A 20,557-nucleotide genomic window follows, 5' to 3' on the forward strand; every position below is an offset into this window, starting at 1 on the left:
ATGCCTCATTTGGCCGCAAGGTTTTGCAGGCCGCAATTTGAGGAGACCGGTGGTCTACCTCGAGGGTTTTTTTCTGTTTGGAAAAAAAAAAAAAATGTTTTTTTTTCTCTTTTTTGTTGAGTCTCATTATTAAGGATGAGCATTGTAAACTTCTAGTTGGCACCGGTTGGGCCTTCTAGATTGGGATTTGATTTCATTTTCCCACCCCTCATTTGTGATACTGCTCTGGGACGTCCCGAAGGTGGTGTATCACCGAGGACTACGTCTGTCAATGAGCGCTAGAGAAAAATGGATTTTTGTAAAATCTTGCCGTAAAATCCTTTTCTCTTAGCTCATTGACAGACGTAGTCCCCGCCCCTCTGTTTTTTGAGTTGGGTTGGGTTAAATCTCTAAAGACTGCTTTTTCACATAACTGATTTGCTGAGGCAGAGAGAGAGAGGATATACCCTCTGGGACTGCCCCTAGGGTGTGGCCAGAGCTTTTTAATTTCCTGTCTAGTCCTGCTCCTGTGGAGGCAACATAACCCGAAGGTGGTGTATCACCGAGGACTACGTCTGTCAATGAGCTAAGAGAAAAGGATTTTACGGTAAGATTTTACAAAAATCCATTTTTTGCCTGGTGAGAGTCCAAGGGTTTCTCTCCTTGCTCATACTCGGTGGCGAGAGTGTTTGCTTTCCTCCAATCTGGTGTGGACCAGCGCCTTGCGTTGGCTACGATTAAGGGCCAGGTTTCTGCACTGGCTATTCTTTTTCAGCGCCCTGTGGCGTCTAATTCTTTGACACCTTCATTCAAGGTGTGCGTCACTAGGCCCCTCCTAGAAGGGAGCCTCTGCCTCCATGGGACTTGAACTTGGTTCTGTCCGTATTACAACGTTCCCCGTTTGAAAACATCAGGGAAATTTCATTACCTCTGCTATCGAATGGTTGCCTTTCTGGTAGCGATCACTTCTGTTCGCAGAGTGTCGGAGTTGGCAGCATTGTCTTGCCGCTCCCCTTACCTGGTGGTTCATAGGGATAAGGTGGTCTTGCGACCTAACCCGTCCTTTCTTCCAAAGGTGGTTTCGGATTTCGGACATCAATGTCTTACCTTCACTCTGTGCAAATCCTAAGCATCCTAAGGAGATTGCCTTGCATTCTTTGGATGTTGTCAGGGCGATCAGGGTTTACCTGTCATCGACTGAATCCTTTCGGAAATCGGATTCCCTCTTTGTCCTTCCTGAGGGACCACGGAAGGGTATGGCTGCGTCTGCGGAGACCATTGCAAAATGGATCAGACAGACAATTGTTCAGGCCTATTTGTTGCGGGAAAGGGTACCACCCTTCCCTGTCAAGGCGCACTCTACCAGGTCGGTGAGTGCGTCCTGGGCTTTCCGGCATCAAGCCTCAGTGGCCCAGGTGTGCAAGGCTGCGACTTGGTCGTCAGTGCACACCTTTTCCAAATTCTACAAAATTGATGTTCTGGCATCAGCGGATGCCTCCTTTGGCCGCAAAGTTCTCTGTGCGGCAGTCCAGTAGGGGACCCAGGTTTCGTGCGGGTCCCTGGCTGTTGGGGTTGTTTACACCTTGGTTATTTGCTTTCCTGGGTTGTTTGCTCCAGTTGTGCTTTTCTGTTACCCAGAGGGTTACCTTTCTGTTCATGTAAGGTTCCTTTCTCTGAGATGGTTACTGCGTTGCCTTTTCTGATGGTTGCGTTTCCCACCCCTCATGTCTACACTGCTTTGGGACATCCCCATTGGTGAAGACTGTATGAGTGGGCAGCGACTGTCGGAGGACGTAAGAGAAAACAGAATTTTTGTAAAATCTTACCATAAAATTCCTTTCTCTGGGTCCTCCGACAGTCGCCGCCCCCGCCCCTCTTTTGGGGTTCTTATTCACTTAACTGCTTTGATACCAAACTGAGTTGAAATGGCTATTGCAGGAGGGGTATTGGACCAGTGGGACAGCCCCCATGGGTGTGTCTATGGAAATGCTTTTGTTCTAACAAGTCTTTTGCCTAGCTACTCCTAAGGAGAGGAAATCAATACCCCATTGGTGAAGACTGTATGAGTGGGCGGCAACTGTCGGAGGACTCAAAGAAAGGAATTTTACGGTAAGATTTTACAAAAATTCAGTTTTTAGAAAATAAAAAAAACATATATAGGATCGTTGGCTAAAAGGCACACTAGTAACAATTCATTAATGAACAACATCCCTTGTGACAGCATGGGCCGTGACAGGTCCTCTTTATAGAGAGATTTGGGGTCTATTGGACCCTAAATCTCTCCTCTGGCCACCCATGCAGCTGATCAGACCGAGATCGGTCTGCTCGGCTGCTTCTCTGGCCGCTGGCGGCCAGGTAAACAAAGGGGCGGAATTGGAAGTAACGAATAAAACATCGCTCCCGGTTTCTAGGGTTAGAGAGAGAGAGGGGAACAATGTCAGTTCCTCTCTCTGTCACAGGCAGCCATCGCTGCCGGCCGCATTGCTCCCGGCCTCCGCGATGGGACCGGGGAGCCTGGGAGAGGTGACGGCGAGAGGGGGCAGGCACCCCTTTCCCCCATCCGCAGAAGTGATCGAATGGCTAATTATACACTCGGATCACTTCTGCCTTGTAGAGATTCGCCAGCTGCAAACAATGATACCGGGATGAAGCCCAAGGACGTATGGGTATGTCCTTGGGTGGGAAATGGTTAAACAAGCCCAAGAATGAAATCACAGTCCATATCCTGTGTTTGGTTGTATTGTCCTCCTTACAGAAATGTGTGTGTATATGTATATATGTAGTATGTCCATTGAGGGACGTTTTGAGTGTTATCGTAAAATATACTACCACCTACAGGAGGACCAGAGACTGGCACAAGAAAAAAACTGTACGTCCAACCATTTATACCCAGTATAACCCCTCCCTTTACCAGTATGTCTCAGATTTGTCATAGGAGAATGGATTACAGCAGCTATTCTGACTGACTAAGACTAACTTTTTTTTGCTACCACCCATTTTTCCTTCCTCCGACTCTTACCTACTACCAGGTGTCCAGGTTTTCTGAATACTTAACACGCATCTTACCCTGAGCCTTATGCTATGTTGCTGCAGCACAGTCACAATATGTATGATTTTAGACCAGGGAGGGGACTAGGACAGTCCCACTGTAATGGGTGCCCCCAGCTCACAATCGATTGGCTCCAGAGCTTCTTGCAGCATGTCTACTGTTGTTGCTAATGTCAATCAAAACAGCAGGGCTGGACAGGGGGTGTGTTGGTAAAGCTGATTACGACAGATACATGCACACTGAGTGTCGGCACAGCGTCCTGTATCTCTGTTCAGGAAGAAGAGATAAGCGAACCTGACTACACCAGCATGGATCCTCTCCCGCACTTGATGTGGTCAAAATGAAGCCGACTAGGGGGAAACTTGCAGAATTACCAGATATTAAGCTCAGTAAAGACCAGGATACATCTACCCAATGCAATGTACAGGAAAAACACATAAATGTGATATGAACTTTTGGAAAAGCATACACTTTAATCTCTTCTTATCTGCAACAGAACAACCTGTTGCCTTAGGACAAGTTAATCAAGTCCTCAAACAGACCGGTTCATTTTGCGCCAAGGCCCAGCTTGTCAGTTGTATGGTGGCTCTGAAAGTTCAGACAGGCCATCAAGCTCATGGTCTCAAGGATCAGATTCCACCCTTTCCTGTCATAGTGCAGTTACTAGATCTACAAGGCTTTTCTGCTTTAAGCCTTATCAGATTTACATGGCTGCCAGCTGGTCGTCTGTTCACTTCTTCTCTGGGTTCTACTACATTGTGGCCTTTTCCGATGCCAGCTTTGAGCATGATGTCCTTCAGGCCGTCCTGCAGGCCGCCCCCAGTTCCCTGTGTATTTTTCTTAGACCTGTTAGAATTTGTTTACTATTACTATTTGTTGAGTTGCCCATTCTTCAGACTGCTGTTGAACATGTAAAAGGCTGGACTTCTGTGTTATTCATTGGACTAGAAAGAAAGTAGGAATTTTGTACTCTCTGTAAAAATCCTTTTTTGGAATTGAGAGACATGGGTTCCTACCCCTCTGGGTTTATAATTATGCTCAAAGTGCTGCTTTGCTGTGATTCTGGGGCTTGCTGGTAATAGAGAGGTTATCCTGGGCTTGTCTCCTGATTTTGTCTGTTTGCCAGTATATTCTGAATGGCAAACTCTTCCCGTGTCCTTCAAAGAACTCCAAGAAAAGGATTTTACAGTAAATACAAAAATGTTATTTAAAATGTCCTTGCTGTTGGAGAGCAATGAAGCCAGGTGAAATTAAGTTTATTCTGTTTTTTTTTTTTCTCTAATAGGCAGTCTTTTGGACTTTCTTAAAGAAGGGGATGGGAAGTATTTGAAGTTGCCACAGCTTGTTGATATGGCTGCACAGGTAAGAGTATATGCTGCGTTTCCTCATGTCATGGTGGCTGTTGCAATCAACGGGTAATAATTTACCTTACATTTTATCCTTTTGTAGATTGCAGATGGTATGGCCTATATCGAAAGGATGAACTACATCCACAGAGACCTCCGAGCTGCTAACATCCTAGTAGGAGACAATCTTGTTTGTAAAATTGCTGATTTTGGTCTGGCCAGGTTAATAGAAGACAATGAATACACAGCAAGACAAGGTAAAATTACCTTAGATTTAATTTTTCTCCTAAATGAGAAGATTTTCTGCTATATTAAGAGCTGCTGGTAGTCATACCCGATACATTAAATACTGGAAATCTTCCTAGTTAGCCAATGAATGCAGGTTTTTCCAGTTCATCTGTTATACTGGTGGTCTCTCTGTAACGATTCTGCAGTCATCGATAACTACTTGTCTGTATTCCCGTTACACAAGACTCCACTACCCAGGTCCGGCCAGTATATCTGGCTATTCCTTGCAGAGTATACCAGAGCTGTGGCTGTATTTGTCTGTCCCCATCACTGATTAAGCAGGTTTTTTGCTGTATGGTGCTGCTATATGTTCCTGAAGTTCTTGTGTGCGGGTATTGCACACAAGTGGCCAAAGTGGCTTGGCAGTTGAGGGGAATAGATGCTCTTCTGGATTTTTTTTTTTTTTTTTTTTTTTTAAAACTAGCATTTGAGTGTCAGCACTGTCTGGGGCAGCTGCACACTGCATATACTCAAACTGCCATATGCATTAGCACCACTCTGTTTCATACTGTGGCAACTGGGTACTTACTGCTCTTTTAGCCCAAACAAATTTTCCTGCTTTTTCTCTCTGGCTAGGACTCCATGATATAGCATATAAAGGACTAGTTTGTATTAAACTTTGTTCACTGCAATGCTGGATTTCAGCTAAGCAATGTCAGGAAATCCTTTCCTTTGTTTAGATCCACAGGGCACGCTGATTTAAGTGCCCGTCAGTGAAGCAACAATGTGAGTAGGCCTTGTTTTGCCTACACCTTGTGTAAGACCATCTTTTGACTCTTACTACACAAAATCATTGAAGTTGCAATGGGAGAAAGATTACTTATCCCAGCTATGCAAAGCTAAGGGTCTACCACAAAGATTGACCTATCCTGCAGGTCAGGTTCCAGTTACAGAGCTCACAAGTTTTCTTCACCATCTCAAGTTCAGAGGGTTCTAAGCATCCATGGTAAACCGAGGTCTCAGTCTATCCGACCCACATGCTTCATCAGAGAGGGGGGAACACCTGGATGTTTGAGAGTAATTGTAAAGTTCCTTACGTGGTCTTTGTTCAGTTCTGCTCACTCTCTCGGCTGTCAAATTGGGACACTAAGCCCCGACCAAAATGAACGGACTGCCAGCACACAAAACCTGATAGCTGGAGATTGGAAGATTTGCCCCAAATTACTTTTCTGGGGACAACCCAAGATGTGGGATTTTCTTTTACGTACACTTTTAATGATGGTGGATAATGTGACAATTAGAGGGTGAATCTTCCTAAAGGGGTCATAGACAGCAATGAAAACCAAATAGGTATTCTAAGTCCTCTCCACTCTATCTGAAACTAAAATAATAATTCCCTTTAATTAGAATTTAACATAGGCAAGGATTAAAAGATGAAGCAGCTGCTTACTTAGTAAGTGAATAAATCGGCTGCTGAAAATGCTTATAATGCTTTTAAACTGTGTCCAATATCACTTTAACTCTAGTTTTGCCCGTGTTGCAAAACACCCTGTTTGAACCTATTTAGAACATTTAACTATACTCTCAAAATATTAAAGCTCTCAAATCACCAGATTTGAATGAGATGGAACACCAAAGAACAGTTTCATTCTTGCAAGTCATCAAAGGGTATAGTAACAGAAGGAAGTGTTGACATGTAAGTAGCTGATCTTTAATTTACTGTTTATTATCCAAGGCCTAAAATCCAGTCATGACTAAGATGCTAATGTGTTTTAGCCATGAGGTCCTAATATTCAGAACTATGACTAAGGCCTCATTGGCCAAACTATGCTAGCGGATTTTAACGGTTTGATAATAAACTGTCAATGAAGGGTCACCTACTGAGTGCCAGTGTTTTTCCTGTTTTTTTTTTTTTTTTTTTATCCTATAAGATATAGCTTTTTTTTTTGTGGCCATCCTTTCAGGTAAAACGTTTCAGCATTGTCCTGTAAGGAATGTTCACTTGATTTTACATTACACACAAGGTTGTTGGAGACCAAAGACCACCTTTTTGGCCAGGGTAGTCTCTGCATCCAACCTAATTGTGGATTTTGCAATACCTACAGTATGTTATGTCCAGTCTTGCTTCTGCAGATGCTCATTTTGACTGAAAAGTTCAGCAAACTGCTGTCGAATGCTATCGGATACCAAGGTATCTAATGTTCCTTGGTTTCTTATTTACCAATTATGCTGTGTCTCTCAATGTCCGGTAGTAAAAATAGGATATTTGTACTTACTATAAAAATCCTTTTTCTCTTGCGTCCTCCGACAGTCGCCGCCACTTCATAATCTTCACTAATGGGTATTGACCTTTGCTCCGTAGGAGTAGCTAGGCAACAAGATTTGTTAATATAAAAGCTTTTAGCATATCACACCCCTAGGGGGCGGTCCCCTCAGTCAATACCTCCCTGCTTCCTGCATTCTCAACTCAGTTTCTAATGCCTAGCTTAGGAGTAGCTGGCTGATCCTGTGCTGGGGCTCTCAGTCTCAGCCTTCTATCCTCTTTTTGATTTTAATTTGAGTATGTTTCTCTTTCTTTTTACTTAGCTGTTCTTTTTATCAGCATTAGTTTAGTTTCTTCGGATGAAGATGATCATGCGGAGCTGGGCCTCGGACTGGCCACCCTGGATCCCAGGGCTCAGGGCCAGTGGTTCCCCAGCCTGCCATCGAGCGTTCAGTCAGGTTTCCCTGGCATATTGAACGACCCATCCCTGTTCGCTGCAGGGATGCTGCCTGTGAGGTGGCTACCTCACCGGACGCCATTTGCGGTTTCGCACCGCAGTTCCACTGCATCCTGGCTGCGACACTCCCTGTCCTCAGTACAGCGGTTTGGTCGCAGGAGAAGGCTCCCCACGCCATCCGGACTGGTAAGTGCATTTCCATGTGGGGACCTGTCTGTTTTGGGTGTCAGTCTGTGACTGTGTGACATTGCATGTCTGTGTATGTGCTGAGCTCCCTGTCAGATTCCTGTGTGGAATAGCTGCCTTTCTGTGGGCTGCGAGGGGGGGGGGCTCTCCCGCTCTGCTATGTGTACTGTGTGGGCAGACTGGGCTTAGACATGCTATGCGGCGGCCGCTATTGCGGTCCGCCATTTTTTTGCGGCAAACTTGTGGTGTCTGGCCCTGTGTGGTAGGGCGCGGTGTTTTGGCGCCAAACGCCGCCATTTTGGCGGCGATCGATCGTACAGCCACATGTCGGCGCCATTTTCTCATTGCCCAAAAATGCCTCAGCCGAGCGGCCATGTTTGTGTAGCCTGTATAGGCTTTATAGGGCGGTCAGTCATTACATCACTTCCTTTTGCTCGGGGACAGCGATCGGTGGCAGCAGCCTGTGTGGTCTCTCCAGGTTTTTACCTTTCCTTATCCTGTATTTCCCTGCTCAGTGTTCTTATCCCTGTGGGGGTCGGCACATACTGTAGTGTGCGGTGGGCTACGCTCGCCGCGGTCTTAAAGGGGCAGTACTCCTTTTTCCTATTATTGCTGGGGCATGGATTCTCAGGATTGCAAGTTTCCTCCCACCTTGGTGGGGGGCCAAGGGGCTGCTGCATCCCCCGAGGGGGCTGATCTGGCCGCTATTGTGGCGAACTTGGCTTCTCAGGGCAGATGCTAATGGCTGATCGATCCGCAAAACGGCCCAGATTCTCTATTTCCTCTGATTCAGAGGGCGATGGGGCTGCTATGGCTGGAGTGCCCTTCTCAGGGTCTCGTTCATCTCTAGACCTTGGGGGGTCTGAGGGTGAGGCTGAGGTGGAAGGGGTTGATAATTCTCCCCCTGGCTCGCCTGAAGAGCTTGCACTCATGGATGAGTTGGTTGCGTCTATCAAAGACACACTGCATTTGCAGGATGAACCATGTCCTCCTGCTTTGATGTCCTCTTATGGGACGCAAAGGAAGCGCAAAACCGCGCAGGTTTTTCCCTGCCCTGCGGAATTTCAGCGCGCTGTTGATGAGCAATGGCGCAGTTTGAAGAAGCCTTTTACTGTGCCAAGTAAGTTCAGGCTGCGTTATCCACTTACACCCACCACTGATGAGCGTTGGTGTGTGCCGCCTCAGGTGGATCACGCGGTGGCGGTGTTGAATAAATCTACTGCGATCCCTGCTGAGGATACCCCGGTGTTCCGGGATCCTACGGACAGGAGATTGGAGTCTCTTGCCCGTCATGCTTATACGGTTGCTGGTTCTATGCTGAAGCCTATTTTTGCTTCCATTTTGGCAGCCCAGGCTATTGCAGATTGGGCGCAGGTGCTCAGGCGCACCCTGGTGGCTGACTCTGCTCCACCGACAACATTGGCTATGGTGGATCAAATTTATCAGGGTGTCATGTATTTGTGTGATGCGGACTTGGATTTAGTCCCTTTGGCTGCACGCCTCTCAAGTGTGGCGGTATTGAACCGTCGCCTGATATGGCTGAAATGTTGGTCGGTTGACCAATCATCTCGCAAGACTTTAGCTAATTTGCCCTACGCGGGATCTCGCCTTTTTGGCGAGTCTTTGGATACTCTGATAAAGGGAATTTCCGGGGGTAAGAGCACTCTCTTACCCCAAACTCACAAAAATAAGTTCGCGGTAAGAAGAATGCCTCGTTTAGGCCCTCTCAGGGGTCCTTTCGTGCCTTTCGGTCGCAATATAAGGGCAAGCCCTTCAAGGGCCAAGGCTCCCAGAAGAAGCCGTGGGCAGGTAAGCAGAAGTCCGGCCAGTCTGGGTCCGCTGCCCATACCAATTCGGCCTGAAGGGGCGCCCTCACCCGGTTCTGGGGTGGGGGGACGTTTGCTCGGTTTTCGTCAACCCTGGCTGGCCCGCATTCGGGACAGGTGGGTTCAGGAAATCGTTCGATCTGGATACAAGATCGAGTTTCTCTCTCGGCCGGCGGGCAGATTTTTTCCCTCAAAATTCAGCTGTCTCCGGAGCGCTTGCAGGATCTGCACCTGGCGGTGCGGGGCCTGCGGGCCCAGGGAGTGGTGGTTTCCGGTGCCTCATCGGGACAGATTTCGGGGGTTCTATTCCAATCTGTTCACTGTGCCCAGAAAGGAGGGCAAGGTATGTCCGATTTTGGACTTAAAAGCTCCGAACCGCTTTGTGCGGGTTCCCAAGTTCCGCATGGAATCCTTGCGCTCGGTGGTGGCTGCCCTGGTTCCGGGGGAATTCATGGCCTCCATCGACTTGAAGGATGCGTTCCTTCACATCCCCATTTTCGAGGGTCACCAGAGGTACCTTCGATTCGCCATTGCGGAGGATCATTACCAATTCATGGCGTTACCCTTTGGTCTCGCTTCTGCTCCGCGGGTTTTCACCAAGGTGCTTGCGCCGGTCCTGGCTTTATTGAGAGCCCAGGGCATCTCTGTCTTGGGGTATCTGGACGATATCTTGATTCGGTCTGCGACCAGTCAGGGCCTGATGAACGACCTGTCCATCACGATGCAGACTCTGCAGGAGTTCGGTTGGACGATAAATTTTCCAAAGTCAACGCTGTGTCCGTCGGTTCGTCTTCCCTACCTGGGGATGATCCTGGACTCTGTTCAAGCGAAGGTCTTCCTGCCGGAAGACAAGCTCCGGACACTTCAGGACGAAGTCAGGTCCCTCAGGGACAATCAGTGCTCGTCCCTCCGGACGTGTATGAGGTGTCTGGGATTGATGGTCTCGGCTTTCGAGGCGATTCCCTTCGCCCAGTTTCACACGCGGGATCTTTAGGCGGAGATCCTGGCCAAGTGGGACGGGCGTCCGCATTCTCTGGATCTGCGGATTTCGTTGAGCCGCCTCACCCGAAGGGGTCTTTTGTGGTGGCTCCAGTCCCCGGCGGTGTCGGGGGGCAAGTCCTTTCGTCCTTTGTCGTGGACGGTGATCACCATGGATGCCAGCCTGTCGGGCTGGGGTGGTGTTCTGGGCGTTCTGTCCGCCCAGGGAACTTGGTCGGAGGAGGAATCCTCCCTTCCGATCAACATTCTAGAATTGCGAGCGATAAATCTCTGCCTTCTGCGTTGGACGGACAGGCTTCAGGGCCGTCCGGTTCGGGTGCAGACGGACAATGCCACAGCGGTGGCCTACATCAACCACCAAGGGGGCACCAGGAGTGCCCGAGCGGCTCGGGAAGTGGGCAACATTCTGTCTTGGGCCGAGACGCACGTCCCGGCGATATCTGCAGTTCACATTCCGGGAGTGGAGAACTGGCAGGCGGATTATCTAAGTCGCCAGACCCTGGACCAGGGAGAATGGTCCCTTCACCCGAATGTCTTTCAGATGTTGTGCGCGAAGTGGGGTTCCCCAGATGTGGACCTGTTCGCGTCTCGTCTAAACAACAAGGTGGAAAGGTTCGTGGCAAGGACGCACGATCCTCGGGCAGACGCCTCAGACGCGTTAGTGGTGCCCTGGCATCAGTATCGTCTGATGTATGCCTTTCCACCGATTCAGCTGCTGTCCAGGCTCCTTCGCAGGTTGGCCTCGGAACCGCACACGGTGATTCTGGTGGCGCCAGACTGGCCTCGCCGGCCTTGGTACGCAGACCTCGTGAATCTGGCGGTCGACGCTCCGTGGCGTCTGCCTCTTCGAGAAGATCTCCTGTCTCAAGGACCGATATTCCATCCTGCTTTACAGTCGCTGGCTTTAACGGCCTGGCTGTTGAAGGCCAGGTCCTGAAGGATAGGGGTCTCTCCCCTGAGGTCATTCCCACTTTGATCAAGGCTAGGAAGGCCTCTTCGGGGAAGATTTACTACCGTACTTGGAAGGCGTATTTTGCCTGGTGTGAGTCCAGGGGGTACTCCCCTCGCTCATACTCGGTATCGAGAGTGTTGGCCTTCCTTCAAACGGGTGTGGACCAGCGTTTGGCGTTGGCCACGATTAAGGGTCAGATTTCTGCGCTGGCCGTTCTTTTTCAACGCCCTGTGGCGTCTAATTCTTTGGTTAGCACCTTCGTTCAGGGGGTGCGACGTTTGGCCCCTCCTCGGAGGGACCCTTTACCTCCATGGGACTTGAACCTTGTTCTGTCCGTGTTACAGCATGCTCCCTTTGAGAAAATCAGGGAGATCTCGTTGTCTCTGTTGTCCAAGAAGGTTGCCTTTTTGGTAGCGATCACTTCGGCTTGCAGGGTGTCGGAGCTGGCGGCCTTGTCCTGCAGCTCTCCCTACTTGGTGATTCACTTGGATAATGTGGTCTTACGACCTAACCCATCTTTTCTTCCGAAGGGGATCTCGGAATTTCACCTTAATGAGGACATTGTCTTGCCTTCGCTTTGCGCGAAGCCTAAGCATCCACAGGAGGTGGCTTTGCCTTCCTTGGATGTTGTTCGGGCGATCAGGGTTTACCTGTCATCGACGAAATCCTTTCGCAAGTCTGATTCTCTATTTGTCCTTCCAGAGGGTCCTCGGAAGGGCATGGCAGCGTCGGCTGCGACCATCGCCAAATGGATCAGACAGACCATTGTGCAAGCCTATGCTTTGAAGGGGAAGGTTCCTCCTTTCCTTGTGAAGGCGCACTCTACCAGGTCTCTGAGTACGTCTTGGGCCTATCGTCATCAGGCTTCTGTGGCCCAGGTGTGTAAGGCGGCGACTTGGTCGTCTGTTCACACCTTCTCCAAATTTTACAAGGTGGATGTTCAGGCATCGGCAGATGCTTCCTTTGGCCGTAAAGTTCTTAGTGCGGCAGTGCCTTAGGGTCCCTTGTTTGGGTCCTTGGCTGTTGGGGTATTTTTACCCCTAGGTTACTTGTTCTTTCCTGGGTTGTTGCTCCTGTTGAGCACGTTTTTTCCTGTTGCCCAGTTGGTTCTCTTACTTTGGTAAGGTTCCTTTCTCTGCTGTGGGTACTGCGTTGCTTTAGGCGCGGCTGTTTTTTTCCCACCCCTCATGTCTACACTGCTATGGGACGTCCCCATTAGTGAAGATTATAAAGTGGCGGCGACTCTCGGAGGACGTAAGAGAAAACGGAATTTTTGTAAAATCTTACCGTAAAATTCCTTTCTCTGAGTCCTCCGACAGTCGCCGCCCCTCTTTTGGGGTTTGTTTATGTACTCTACTGCTATGCTACTGAAACTGAGTTGAGAATGCAGGAAGCAGGGAGGTATTGACTGAGGGGACCGCCCCCTAGGGGTGTGATATGCTAAAAGCTTTTATATTAACAAATCTTGTTGCCTAGCTACTCCTACGGAGAAAAGGTCAATACCCATTAGTGAAGATTATGAAGTGGCGGCGACTGTCGGAGGACTCAGAGAAAGGAATTTTACGGTAAGATTTTACAAAAATTCAGTTTTTCACAGCCGTGACTCCCTCCCGCTCATATGCCATTGTTTCCTCTTTGGACTGCTTAGGACAGGCAAGGATGAGGTGGGAGGGGTTATAGCCTATAGTGGACTAGCCTTAAGTTCCCATTTTTCCTGTAAGTGACATCATTACCCTTGGTTTCTTATTACCAATAAAGTTGTGTCTCTGAATAAGCTCAGAGAACAGTATTTTACAATGAGTACAAAAATATAATTTGTTAAGGCTCATTTTGTTCTGGTTATTTATTAAAACACATCAGTGTTTAGTTGAAGGCATACGTAAATATGGTTGATTGTGTATAAGCATGCAATTTAAGAGCAAAGGTTCACAAGCATCTGTTCTGTGCTAATTTAGGTGCAAAGTTTCCTATCAAGTGGACAGCTCCTGAGGCTGCCCTGTATGGCAGATTTACCATCAAGTCTGACGTGTGGTCATTTGGCATTCTTCTGACAGAGCTGGTCACCAAAGGAAGAGTGCCATATCCAGGTACTATATCCCATGGCTGGTTGCCTTCCACTTGCTGTGTTTTGCAATGTTTTCTGTTTTGCCACTAGAGGAAGCATTTAGAAATTTATATATAACCTTGGTATGCAAGTAAAATTGTGAAAGTTATGTAAAAAAATTACTTCTAACGATACAATAAGTCAGCATGTTAATATGTTGAAGCCCTTTTATTTTCTTTCGAATTGCAGTTTTTGCACACGTAGCATTTACAGGAACCAGAAGTACAGCTTGTTTTGCACAAAGCAGTAAATGTATTTTGTGAAAATTGATTGACGATGCTGGCAAAATGTAATATAGGTGGACAACAGCCTGAAAGTAAAACTTTAGGAGGTCATTCTCATGGGTAGTTTACAACCTGCCTTTTATGCATCACTTTGTGTTACGTCCATCGGAAGGATACTGGACAAACCACAGAGGCATAAATGGTCCATTTGTGAGATACTGCTGAGTCTAGAAATTACATGATTAATGCACTCTAAAGTAATGCACCTTGAAAAGACCTTATATTGTGGTACAGAGCTTGCAGGCTATTATGTGAGCTACTCTGTATGTAGAAATGTCAAACTCAATCTTGCATTTGTAGGACTATTGACCATTATGAGTAAAATGTTAGGAAGGCCATATATTGTACAGTTTTCTTTCCTTCAACCACAGGTTGATAGAAGGTAAATCACTTGATTCCCTCATCAACAAAGTCAGTTGACTTTCAACAAAGGCAGTGGTTATAAAAAATTACAGGACATGCTGATTGAAGTCAATCGTTAGATCAATTTCCATCCAACTATTTAGACTTCTTCAGGCTGTATTCACACAGCAGTAAAAATGTGAAGAGGTATGAATCAATATCCTTAGTTATTCTAAAGTCTCTGCCTCTTCCTCTTCTGGGGACCCCCACTGGCGCTTGGCTCTGTCTATCTTAATAGCAAGCTGCTTGCTTTGGGGGCAGTCGTGTGGATTTGCTCCCGAGCTGGGCTGCATTTTTCTATAGATGCACAGAGATTGGCCCGACCCTGCTCCTGTTCCTGTCTTTCTGCCTTGTGAGATCAGGGAGAAAGAGCAGTGCTGGATTGATACGGGAGAGTATTTTGGGACTGGGGGGAGCAAACACCTTGTAAGTTTTTTTTTTTTTTTGTTTTTTTTTTTATTATATATATATATATAGAGTCCCTTTAGAGCCGATTCACACTGAGGCGATCCGACTTCGGGGGGCGACCTGTGAAGTCGCATGCACTGTGACTTGCAGGGACTTCACATAATGGAAGTCTATGCAAGTCGCTCACAGGTCGCCCCAAAGTAGTACAGGACCCTTTTTCTAAGTCGGAGCGACTTGTGTTGCTCCTATTAGAACGGGGCCTGTACTACTCAATGGACCGCGACCTACCGCAACTTGTCAGGCTGACAAGTCGCCTGACCAGTCGCGCTAGTCTGAATGGGCTCTTACCAGAAAGTGTACATAAAGTTTATTGTTCAAGTTGAAAACATAGGAGTCTTTTTCAACATTTTCAATGTGTAGCCAATAACTATTAATGTCATTATGGAAACATTGGGACTTTGTTTTAAAACGCTCCTGATCTTCTTAACCATTGGGTTTACTGCCCCCTACAGGAGTAGGACACTAGGCAGAAAAAGCCTGACTACGCCTATAGGCAGTCCCAAGGGGTATACTCCCTCTCGCTGCTATAGGTACTCAGATTTTTTTCTGCCTAGTCAGGAGTAAGGACCTAGTTCCTTGCTGGGATCCCTGGTCCTTGCATTTTTTTTCTATTTAGATATAATTTTTTTTTATCCTCGATTCTTTTCCTCTGAGATCTAAAATCAACGGCCGGACTGGGCGAGGGGCTGGATAATCTAGATTGCGTTGTCACCCCAGTCTGGCCAGCGAACGCGTGCAGACCTCAGCTCCACTCTAGGTCGGCCGCAACATAGCCCCACCGGACGGAGGCTGGCCTGCGAGTTAAACACTTTGCGAGGTCGCATGTGACCAGGTCTCGGCCCGAGTCTCAGTGTTCCTCCTGGCCGACGGCCCCTCCAATTTCGATGGAGAGGAGGTTCTGTCTGGAGCTGTGCCCGCCTGGTTCTTGGTATGGTAATAAACTGTCCTCTCTCCCCTTGGAAGGTTTTGGGGTGGACGTGGGCCCCTCCATGGGACGGTCGGACCCCTGTGTTCCCCTCTTTCCTGTTAGGCACCCCTTCATCGGTCTGGTGGTTCCTGTGGGCCATCTCGCCCCCCTTCACTGATGCAGGGGCTGTGGGGTGGCCTGGTCCACCACCTAGGGTGTGGGCAGGGTGCTGTTCTGGTGATGGGGTGGAGATCGGCTGTGTGGGCTTAGGGCTGAACGATATTCGATGTAACATCGAATATCGTGCTGTGGGCGATAGTCACATCGCCGGATCATTCGATATTGGGGACTCACAGTGAAGGTAGAAGAATACAGCCCAAAATCCGTCCCACATGTTAAGTCTGACCTGTAGCTCTCCTGAGCGGTGAGCAGCGGCACAGGGAACCAATCACACGTGCCTGCACACCTGATTGGTTCGCTGTGCTGCTACTCATGACGTGATTGGTTCGCTGTGCCGCGCTCATCGCTCGGTCAGGAGAGCTGCAGGGCAGACTTAACTTGTGGGACGGATATCGGGCTGTATTCTTCTACCACCACTGTGAGTCCCGACTTCTCTGCCTGCCACAGCACAGTCACACTGTCAGTGTCTTATTAACCTGCAGTTCCCTGTCCACCCAGTTCCCTTCATTACCATTAACCCTGGCCTGCCCTGTATGGTGCAACTGCAATGACAATCAGAAGAAGGCTGCTGCTGCACTACTTCCCAAATTCTACTACAGTAACATTAACTTTGGCTGGCCCTGTAGTACAATCAGAAAAATGCTGCTGCACTACTTCCCAAGGTAATTGTTGACTTTAGCCTGGATTGATGGCTCTCTGAATATCGCAATATATATCGTTGGGGAAAAAAAATATCGCAATGTACTTTTTTTCCAATATCATGCAGCCCTATGTGGGCTGTACCTGGTGGGGGCTCCTGCCAGGGCCTCTCTTCCTACCTGTGCAGCTTTCTGAGGCCTAGGGATCCCTCCGGAGTCCCTGGTAGCCTCGTGGGGCCGCCATTTCCTTGTAGCCTGCATGCTTAATGCACGGCGGTCATGTTTGTGTAGTCCGGTGGCCGTTTTTTCTGTACTTTGCCATTAAAAGCGGAGTCTCCTACAGCTCTGGTGGAAAACCAGAAAATTACCATACAAGCTAGGTGTTTGGCTGGATTCTGAATTTTCAGAAGTCTGGTTCCATCAACAAAGCTGGACAATCTGGGCCTGACTCTGGACAAACTCCAGAAACTGCAGGCTGCAATTTGTCTCCTGTTCTCCAGCAGATGGTAATCCTTTCGGACTTGAATGCGGGTGCTGGGCCTGGGCCTGATGGTGTCTACCTTCAAGGCGGTTCCATTTGCACAGTTCTATACGAGGTCTAGGCAAGGGAGGTTGTGGCCAAATGGAACAAGAATCCGCAGTCTCTAGACAATCAAATCCAGCTGAGTCGGGGAACGAAAGAGTCGCTGGTATGGTGGCTTCACGCTTCGGCTAGGCAAATCCTTCCTACCCTTATATTGGACAGTGGTCACCACAGATGTCAGAGATTCCATTCATCTTAAAGGCCCCGGACTGGCTTTGCCAGGCTTGGTATGCCGATCTGGTGTGGCTGGTCGCAGATCTTGCTTGGAAGCTTCCTCTCAGGGAGGATCTTCTGTCCCAAGGACCAATCTTCCATCCTGCTTTACAGTCGCTGGCTTTGATGGCTTGGCTGTTGAACGCCAGGTTCTGATGGATAGAGGTTTGTCGGCGATTCCAACGCTGTTAAAGCTAGGAAATCTACTTCTAGGAAGATCTACCATCGTACGCGGAAGACATACATTGCATAGTGTGAGTCTCTTGGGGTTCAGCCCCACTCTTTTTTCTGTTGCTCAGATCTTGACCTTCCTTCAACGGGGGGTTGAGCATAAACTGGCCTTGAGTACTATCAAGGGTCAGGTGTCGGCCTTAGCAGTCTTCTTTCAACGACCCTTGGCCACGTACTCCTTGGGGCGTACTTTTTCTTCAGGGAGTTAGGCAATTGACTCCTCAAGTGTGGTCTCTGTTGCCGCCTTGGGACCTCAATTTAGTGCTCAGTCCTCCAGAAACCTCCTTTTGAGAATCTTCGGGAGATTCCCCTGCTTACGTTGTCCCAGAATGTGGCCTTTTTGGGGGCTTTTCGCCTCTGCACGGTGTGCCGTTCACCTTACATGGTGGGTCACAGTGATAAGGTGGTTCTTCGCCCCTGTCCGTTGTTCTTTCCTCAGGTTGTCTCTGATTTTCATTTGAATGAAGACATTGTGTTGCCTTCCCTGTGTCCCAGGCCAAAACACCCAAAGGAAATTGCTTTGCATGCCTTGGATGTGGTCCGGGCATCTAGGAGTTTAGGAAATCAGACTCCCTATTTGTGCTTACGGATGGGACTCAAAGGGTTGTCCGCTTCCTCTGCGACCATTTCCAGATGGATCAGACAGACAGTGATTCAGGCCTTTTCGATCAAGGGTCAGGTTCCTCCTTTCACTGTTAAGACGCACTCTTCTCGGGTGCTCAGTGCAGGTTTGCAAGACGGCCACCTGGTCGTCGGTGCACACTTTAACAAAGTTCTATAAAGTGGATGTGTTGGCATCTGCGGATGCTTCGTTTGGCTGCAGGGTTTTGCAGGCTGCTCTTTAGAGGACCTGGTCCTCTTTGAGGGTGTATTGTTTTTTTTTAGGTGAGCGCCAGGTTTTGGTTGAGCTCATGTTTACCTGGTTGGCTATAGTTAGCCTTGGGAAATTTTTTAAACATCCTCATGTTTAACACTGTTTTTGGGATGTTTTAATGGTTATGAAGATGAGGAGCTGTGTCCGTCAATGAACGAAAGAGAAAATTGTTTTTTTGAATTACCGTAGAATCCATTTCTCTGATGTTCGTTGACTGACACAGCACCCACCCCTCTGTGGAGTTGTAATTCTGACACTGCTTGTAACATAACTGAGTATCTATAGCAGAGAGGGAGTATACCCTCAGGGACTGCCCATAGGCGTAGCCAGACTTTTTTTTTGCCTAGTGTCCTAGTCCTGTAGGGGGCAGTATAACCCAATGGTTATGAAGATCAGGACCCTGTGTCCGTCAATGAACATCAGAGAAATGGATTTTACGGTAAGTCAAAAATATCTTTTTTTTTTTTTTTTTTAAGCTTATGTTTTGCAACCTCCTAAAATTGGTCCTGTCAACAGAAATTAGGTTTCTTGCCAAAGTCACTCCCTTATACACCTAATCTGTAATTGAAGCACTGAATGTTTGGAGGAACCACTTATTTGACATCCTACAATGGATGATCATGTGACTAAATGCCTAGGCATCTTTGTCCTAACTTATGCTGAAGAAAAAGAGAATCGGCTGATCTTACCGTTCAGCCAGACCTTCACTAGATGCCATGTGATGCTCATGAAGACCATAGACAAATATGTTTGGTAATCATTTAATTAAGGAAAACCAACCATGGAAGATATTTGTAGGCTGCTTTGGGTTGCTAACATGGAACATGTACAGACATGGATTTCTTTGGATTTTTTTTTTTTTTTTCCTAGCATTGATTTACTGTTTACTTGCTCCAGGTTGGTGATGCATTCAGGCAGCGTTTCCAGTAGGCCAGAAATGGCTTGCTATAGACTTCTCTTTGACTTTCTTTGTCTAACTTGCACTCTAAAAGGAAATATGGAATAGCTATAGCTGTATGTTTCACACATTTGCACAGTTTTACTTATAACATCCTTGTTTAATAGTTTCTGGCTAACTATATGAAACACTTTCCACAGGAATGGTGAATAGGGAGGTGCTGGAGCAAGTGGAGCGTGGGTACCGAATGCCCTGCCCTCAAGGCTGCCCAGAGTCCCTGCATGAATTAATGAAGTTGTGCTGGAAGAAGGACCCAGATGAGAGGCCAACCTTTGAATATATTCAGTCATTTTTAGAAGACTACTTTACAGCAACAGAGCCACAGTACCAACCTGGAGACAATCTATAAGAGGGAGAGTAACCATAAAATGCACAATACTTGCCAAAAGTATACAAGAGACTTTGCATAAGTTTTACCTGTTCTTATAGCGGAATGGAGAGTCTTGATCACTCTGCATGCTTATGGCGAATTGGAAATCCACAGTACAGTTGCACAAAACCACTTTGAAAGTATTGCAAGTAAAATGGACAAATCATACGATTCAGAGCAGGTCCCAAAGAATGGTCAGCAGTGGTGTGGCTGGTTGGTTAAGCCATTAAGAACACAATGCTCAGCCCGCTGTTTTAATACAGATTTCTCTTCTTTTTTTTTTTCTTATTCCTTAAGCAACATTTCAGGAACATCCAATAGGGGCTCATCACTGGACCAAGCATTTCATTCCTGGTCGATCGATAAGATCTTGTTTTTTTTTTTTTTTTTTTTTTTTTTTATATACTTCATATGCTGACACATACAATATAAAAATGCATTGCCTTCCACGTGCTACAATGCCCATGGATGTAGTGAAGGGAAATTGTTAATTAGGATTTTTTTTTAGCCTTATTATCACCAAATGGCTAGACATTGTGTTCAATTTAGACATTACATTAGTACTCAGTTTTAGTAGGGCATATATCTTCTTTTCTTTGCTGTCACTATTGTCATACAGGGGAGTGAGCACTTACTCTGAGCTCGCTGCAGAGTCACTGGACCTCCTTCCAGAGGCTTTTTCTCTGCACTGAACCTCTCCAAAGAATGACAATTGAATTGCCTAAAACTGCCTCCAGGACATAAAGTGGTGTTTTAACATCAAGCAATATCCAAAAATGTTTTATTATGCATTAAATGTGATTTTTTTTTCCCCCCCCATAACTCTAATGGGCAATCAGAAGTGGTTATAGGTTATTTAAAGTTCAGATAATCATGTATGCAATCTCATGCATTTTTGATACAATTTTTTTATTCTATATTTGTGACTTTTTATTTGTAAGAAATATTGGAATCACACATCTATGACACTATTTGAGAATTTCCTGTAATTCAGGGATTTCAGTGATAGCACTTTGGCTTATCTTTGACTAATATTAGTGTGAGGTGACTGGAGCAAAAT

The 20,557-nt window shown here is 47.1% G+C and overlaps 1 protein-coding gene across 1 annotated transcript in view; it reads left to right on the forward strand.

Annotated features, from left to right (window-relative positions):
* YES1 (YES proto-oncogene 1, Src family tyrosine kinase) overlaps window positions 1-19,851 on the forward strand; it is a 138,806-nt gene extending 118,955 nt beyond the window's left edge. Inside the window, exons 9-12 of the mRNA XM_082258783.1 lie at window positions 4,314-4,390; window positions 4,478-4,631; window positions 13,241-13,372; window positions 19,268-19,851. Coding sequence (XP_082114909.1) covers window positions 4,314-4,390; window positions 4,478-4,631; window positions 13,241-13,372; window positions 19,268-19,476 — 572 coding nt within the window. The 3' untranslated portion in view covers window positions 19,477-19,851. The remainder of the gene's footprint in view (window positions 1-4,313; window positions 4,391-4,477; window positions 4,632-13,240; window positions 13,373-19,267) is intronic.
* Window positions 19,852-20,557: the final 706 nt, after the last annotated feature.

Source organism: Pelophylax lessonae, assembly GCF_965119305.1.
Source record: "Pelophylax lessonae genome assembly, chromosome: 5".
In the NCBI taxonomy this organism is placed as follows: Eukaryota; Metazoa; Chordata; class Amphibia; order Anura; family Ranidae; genus Pelophylax; species Pelophylax lessonae.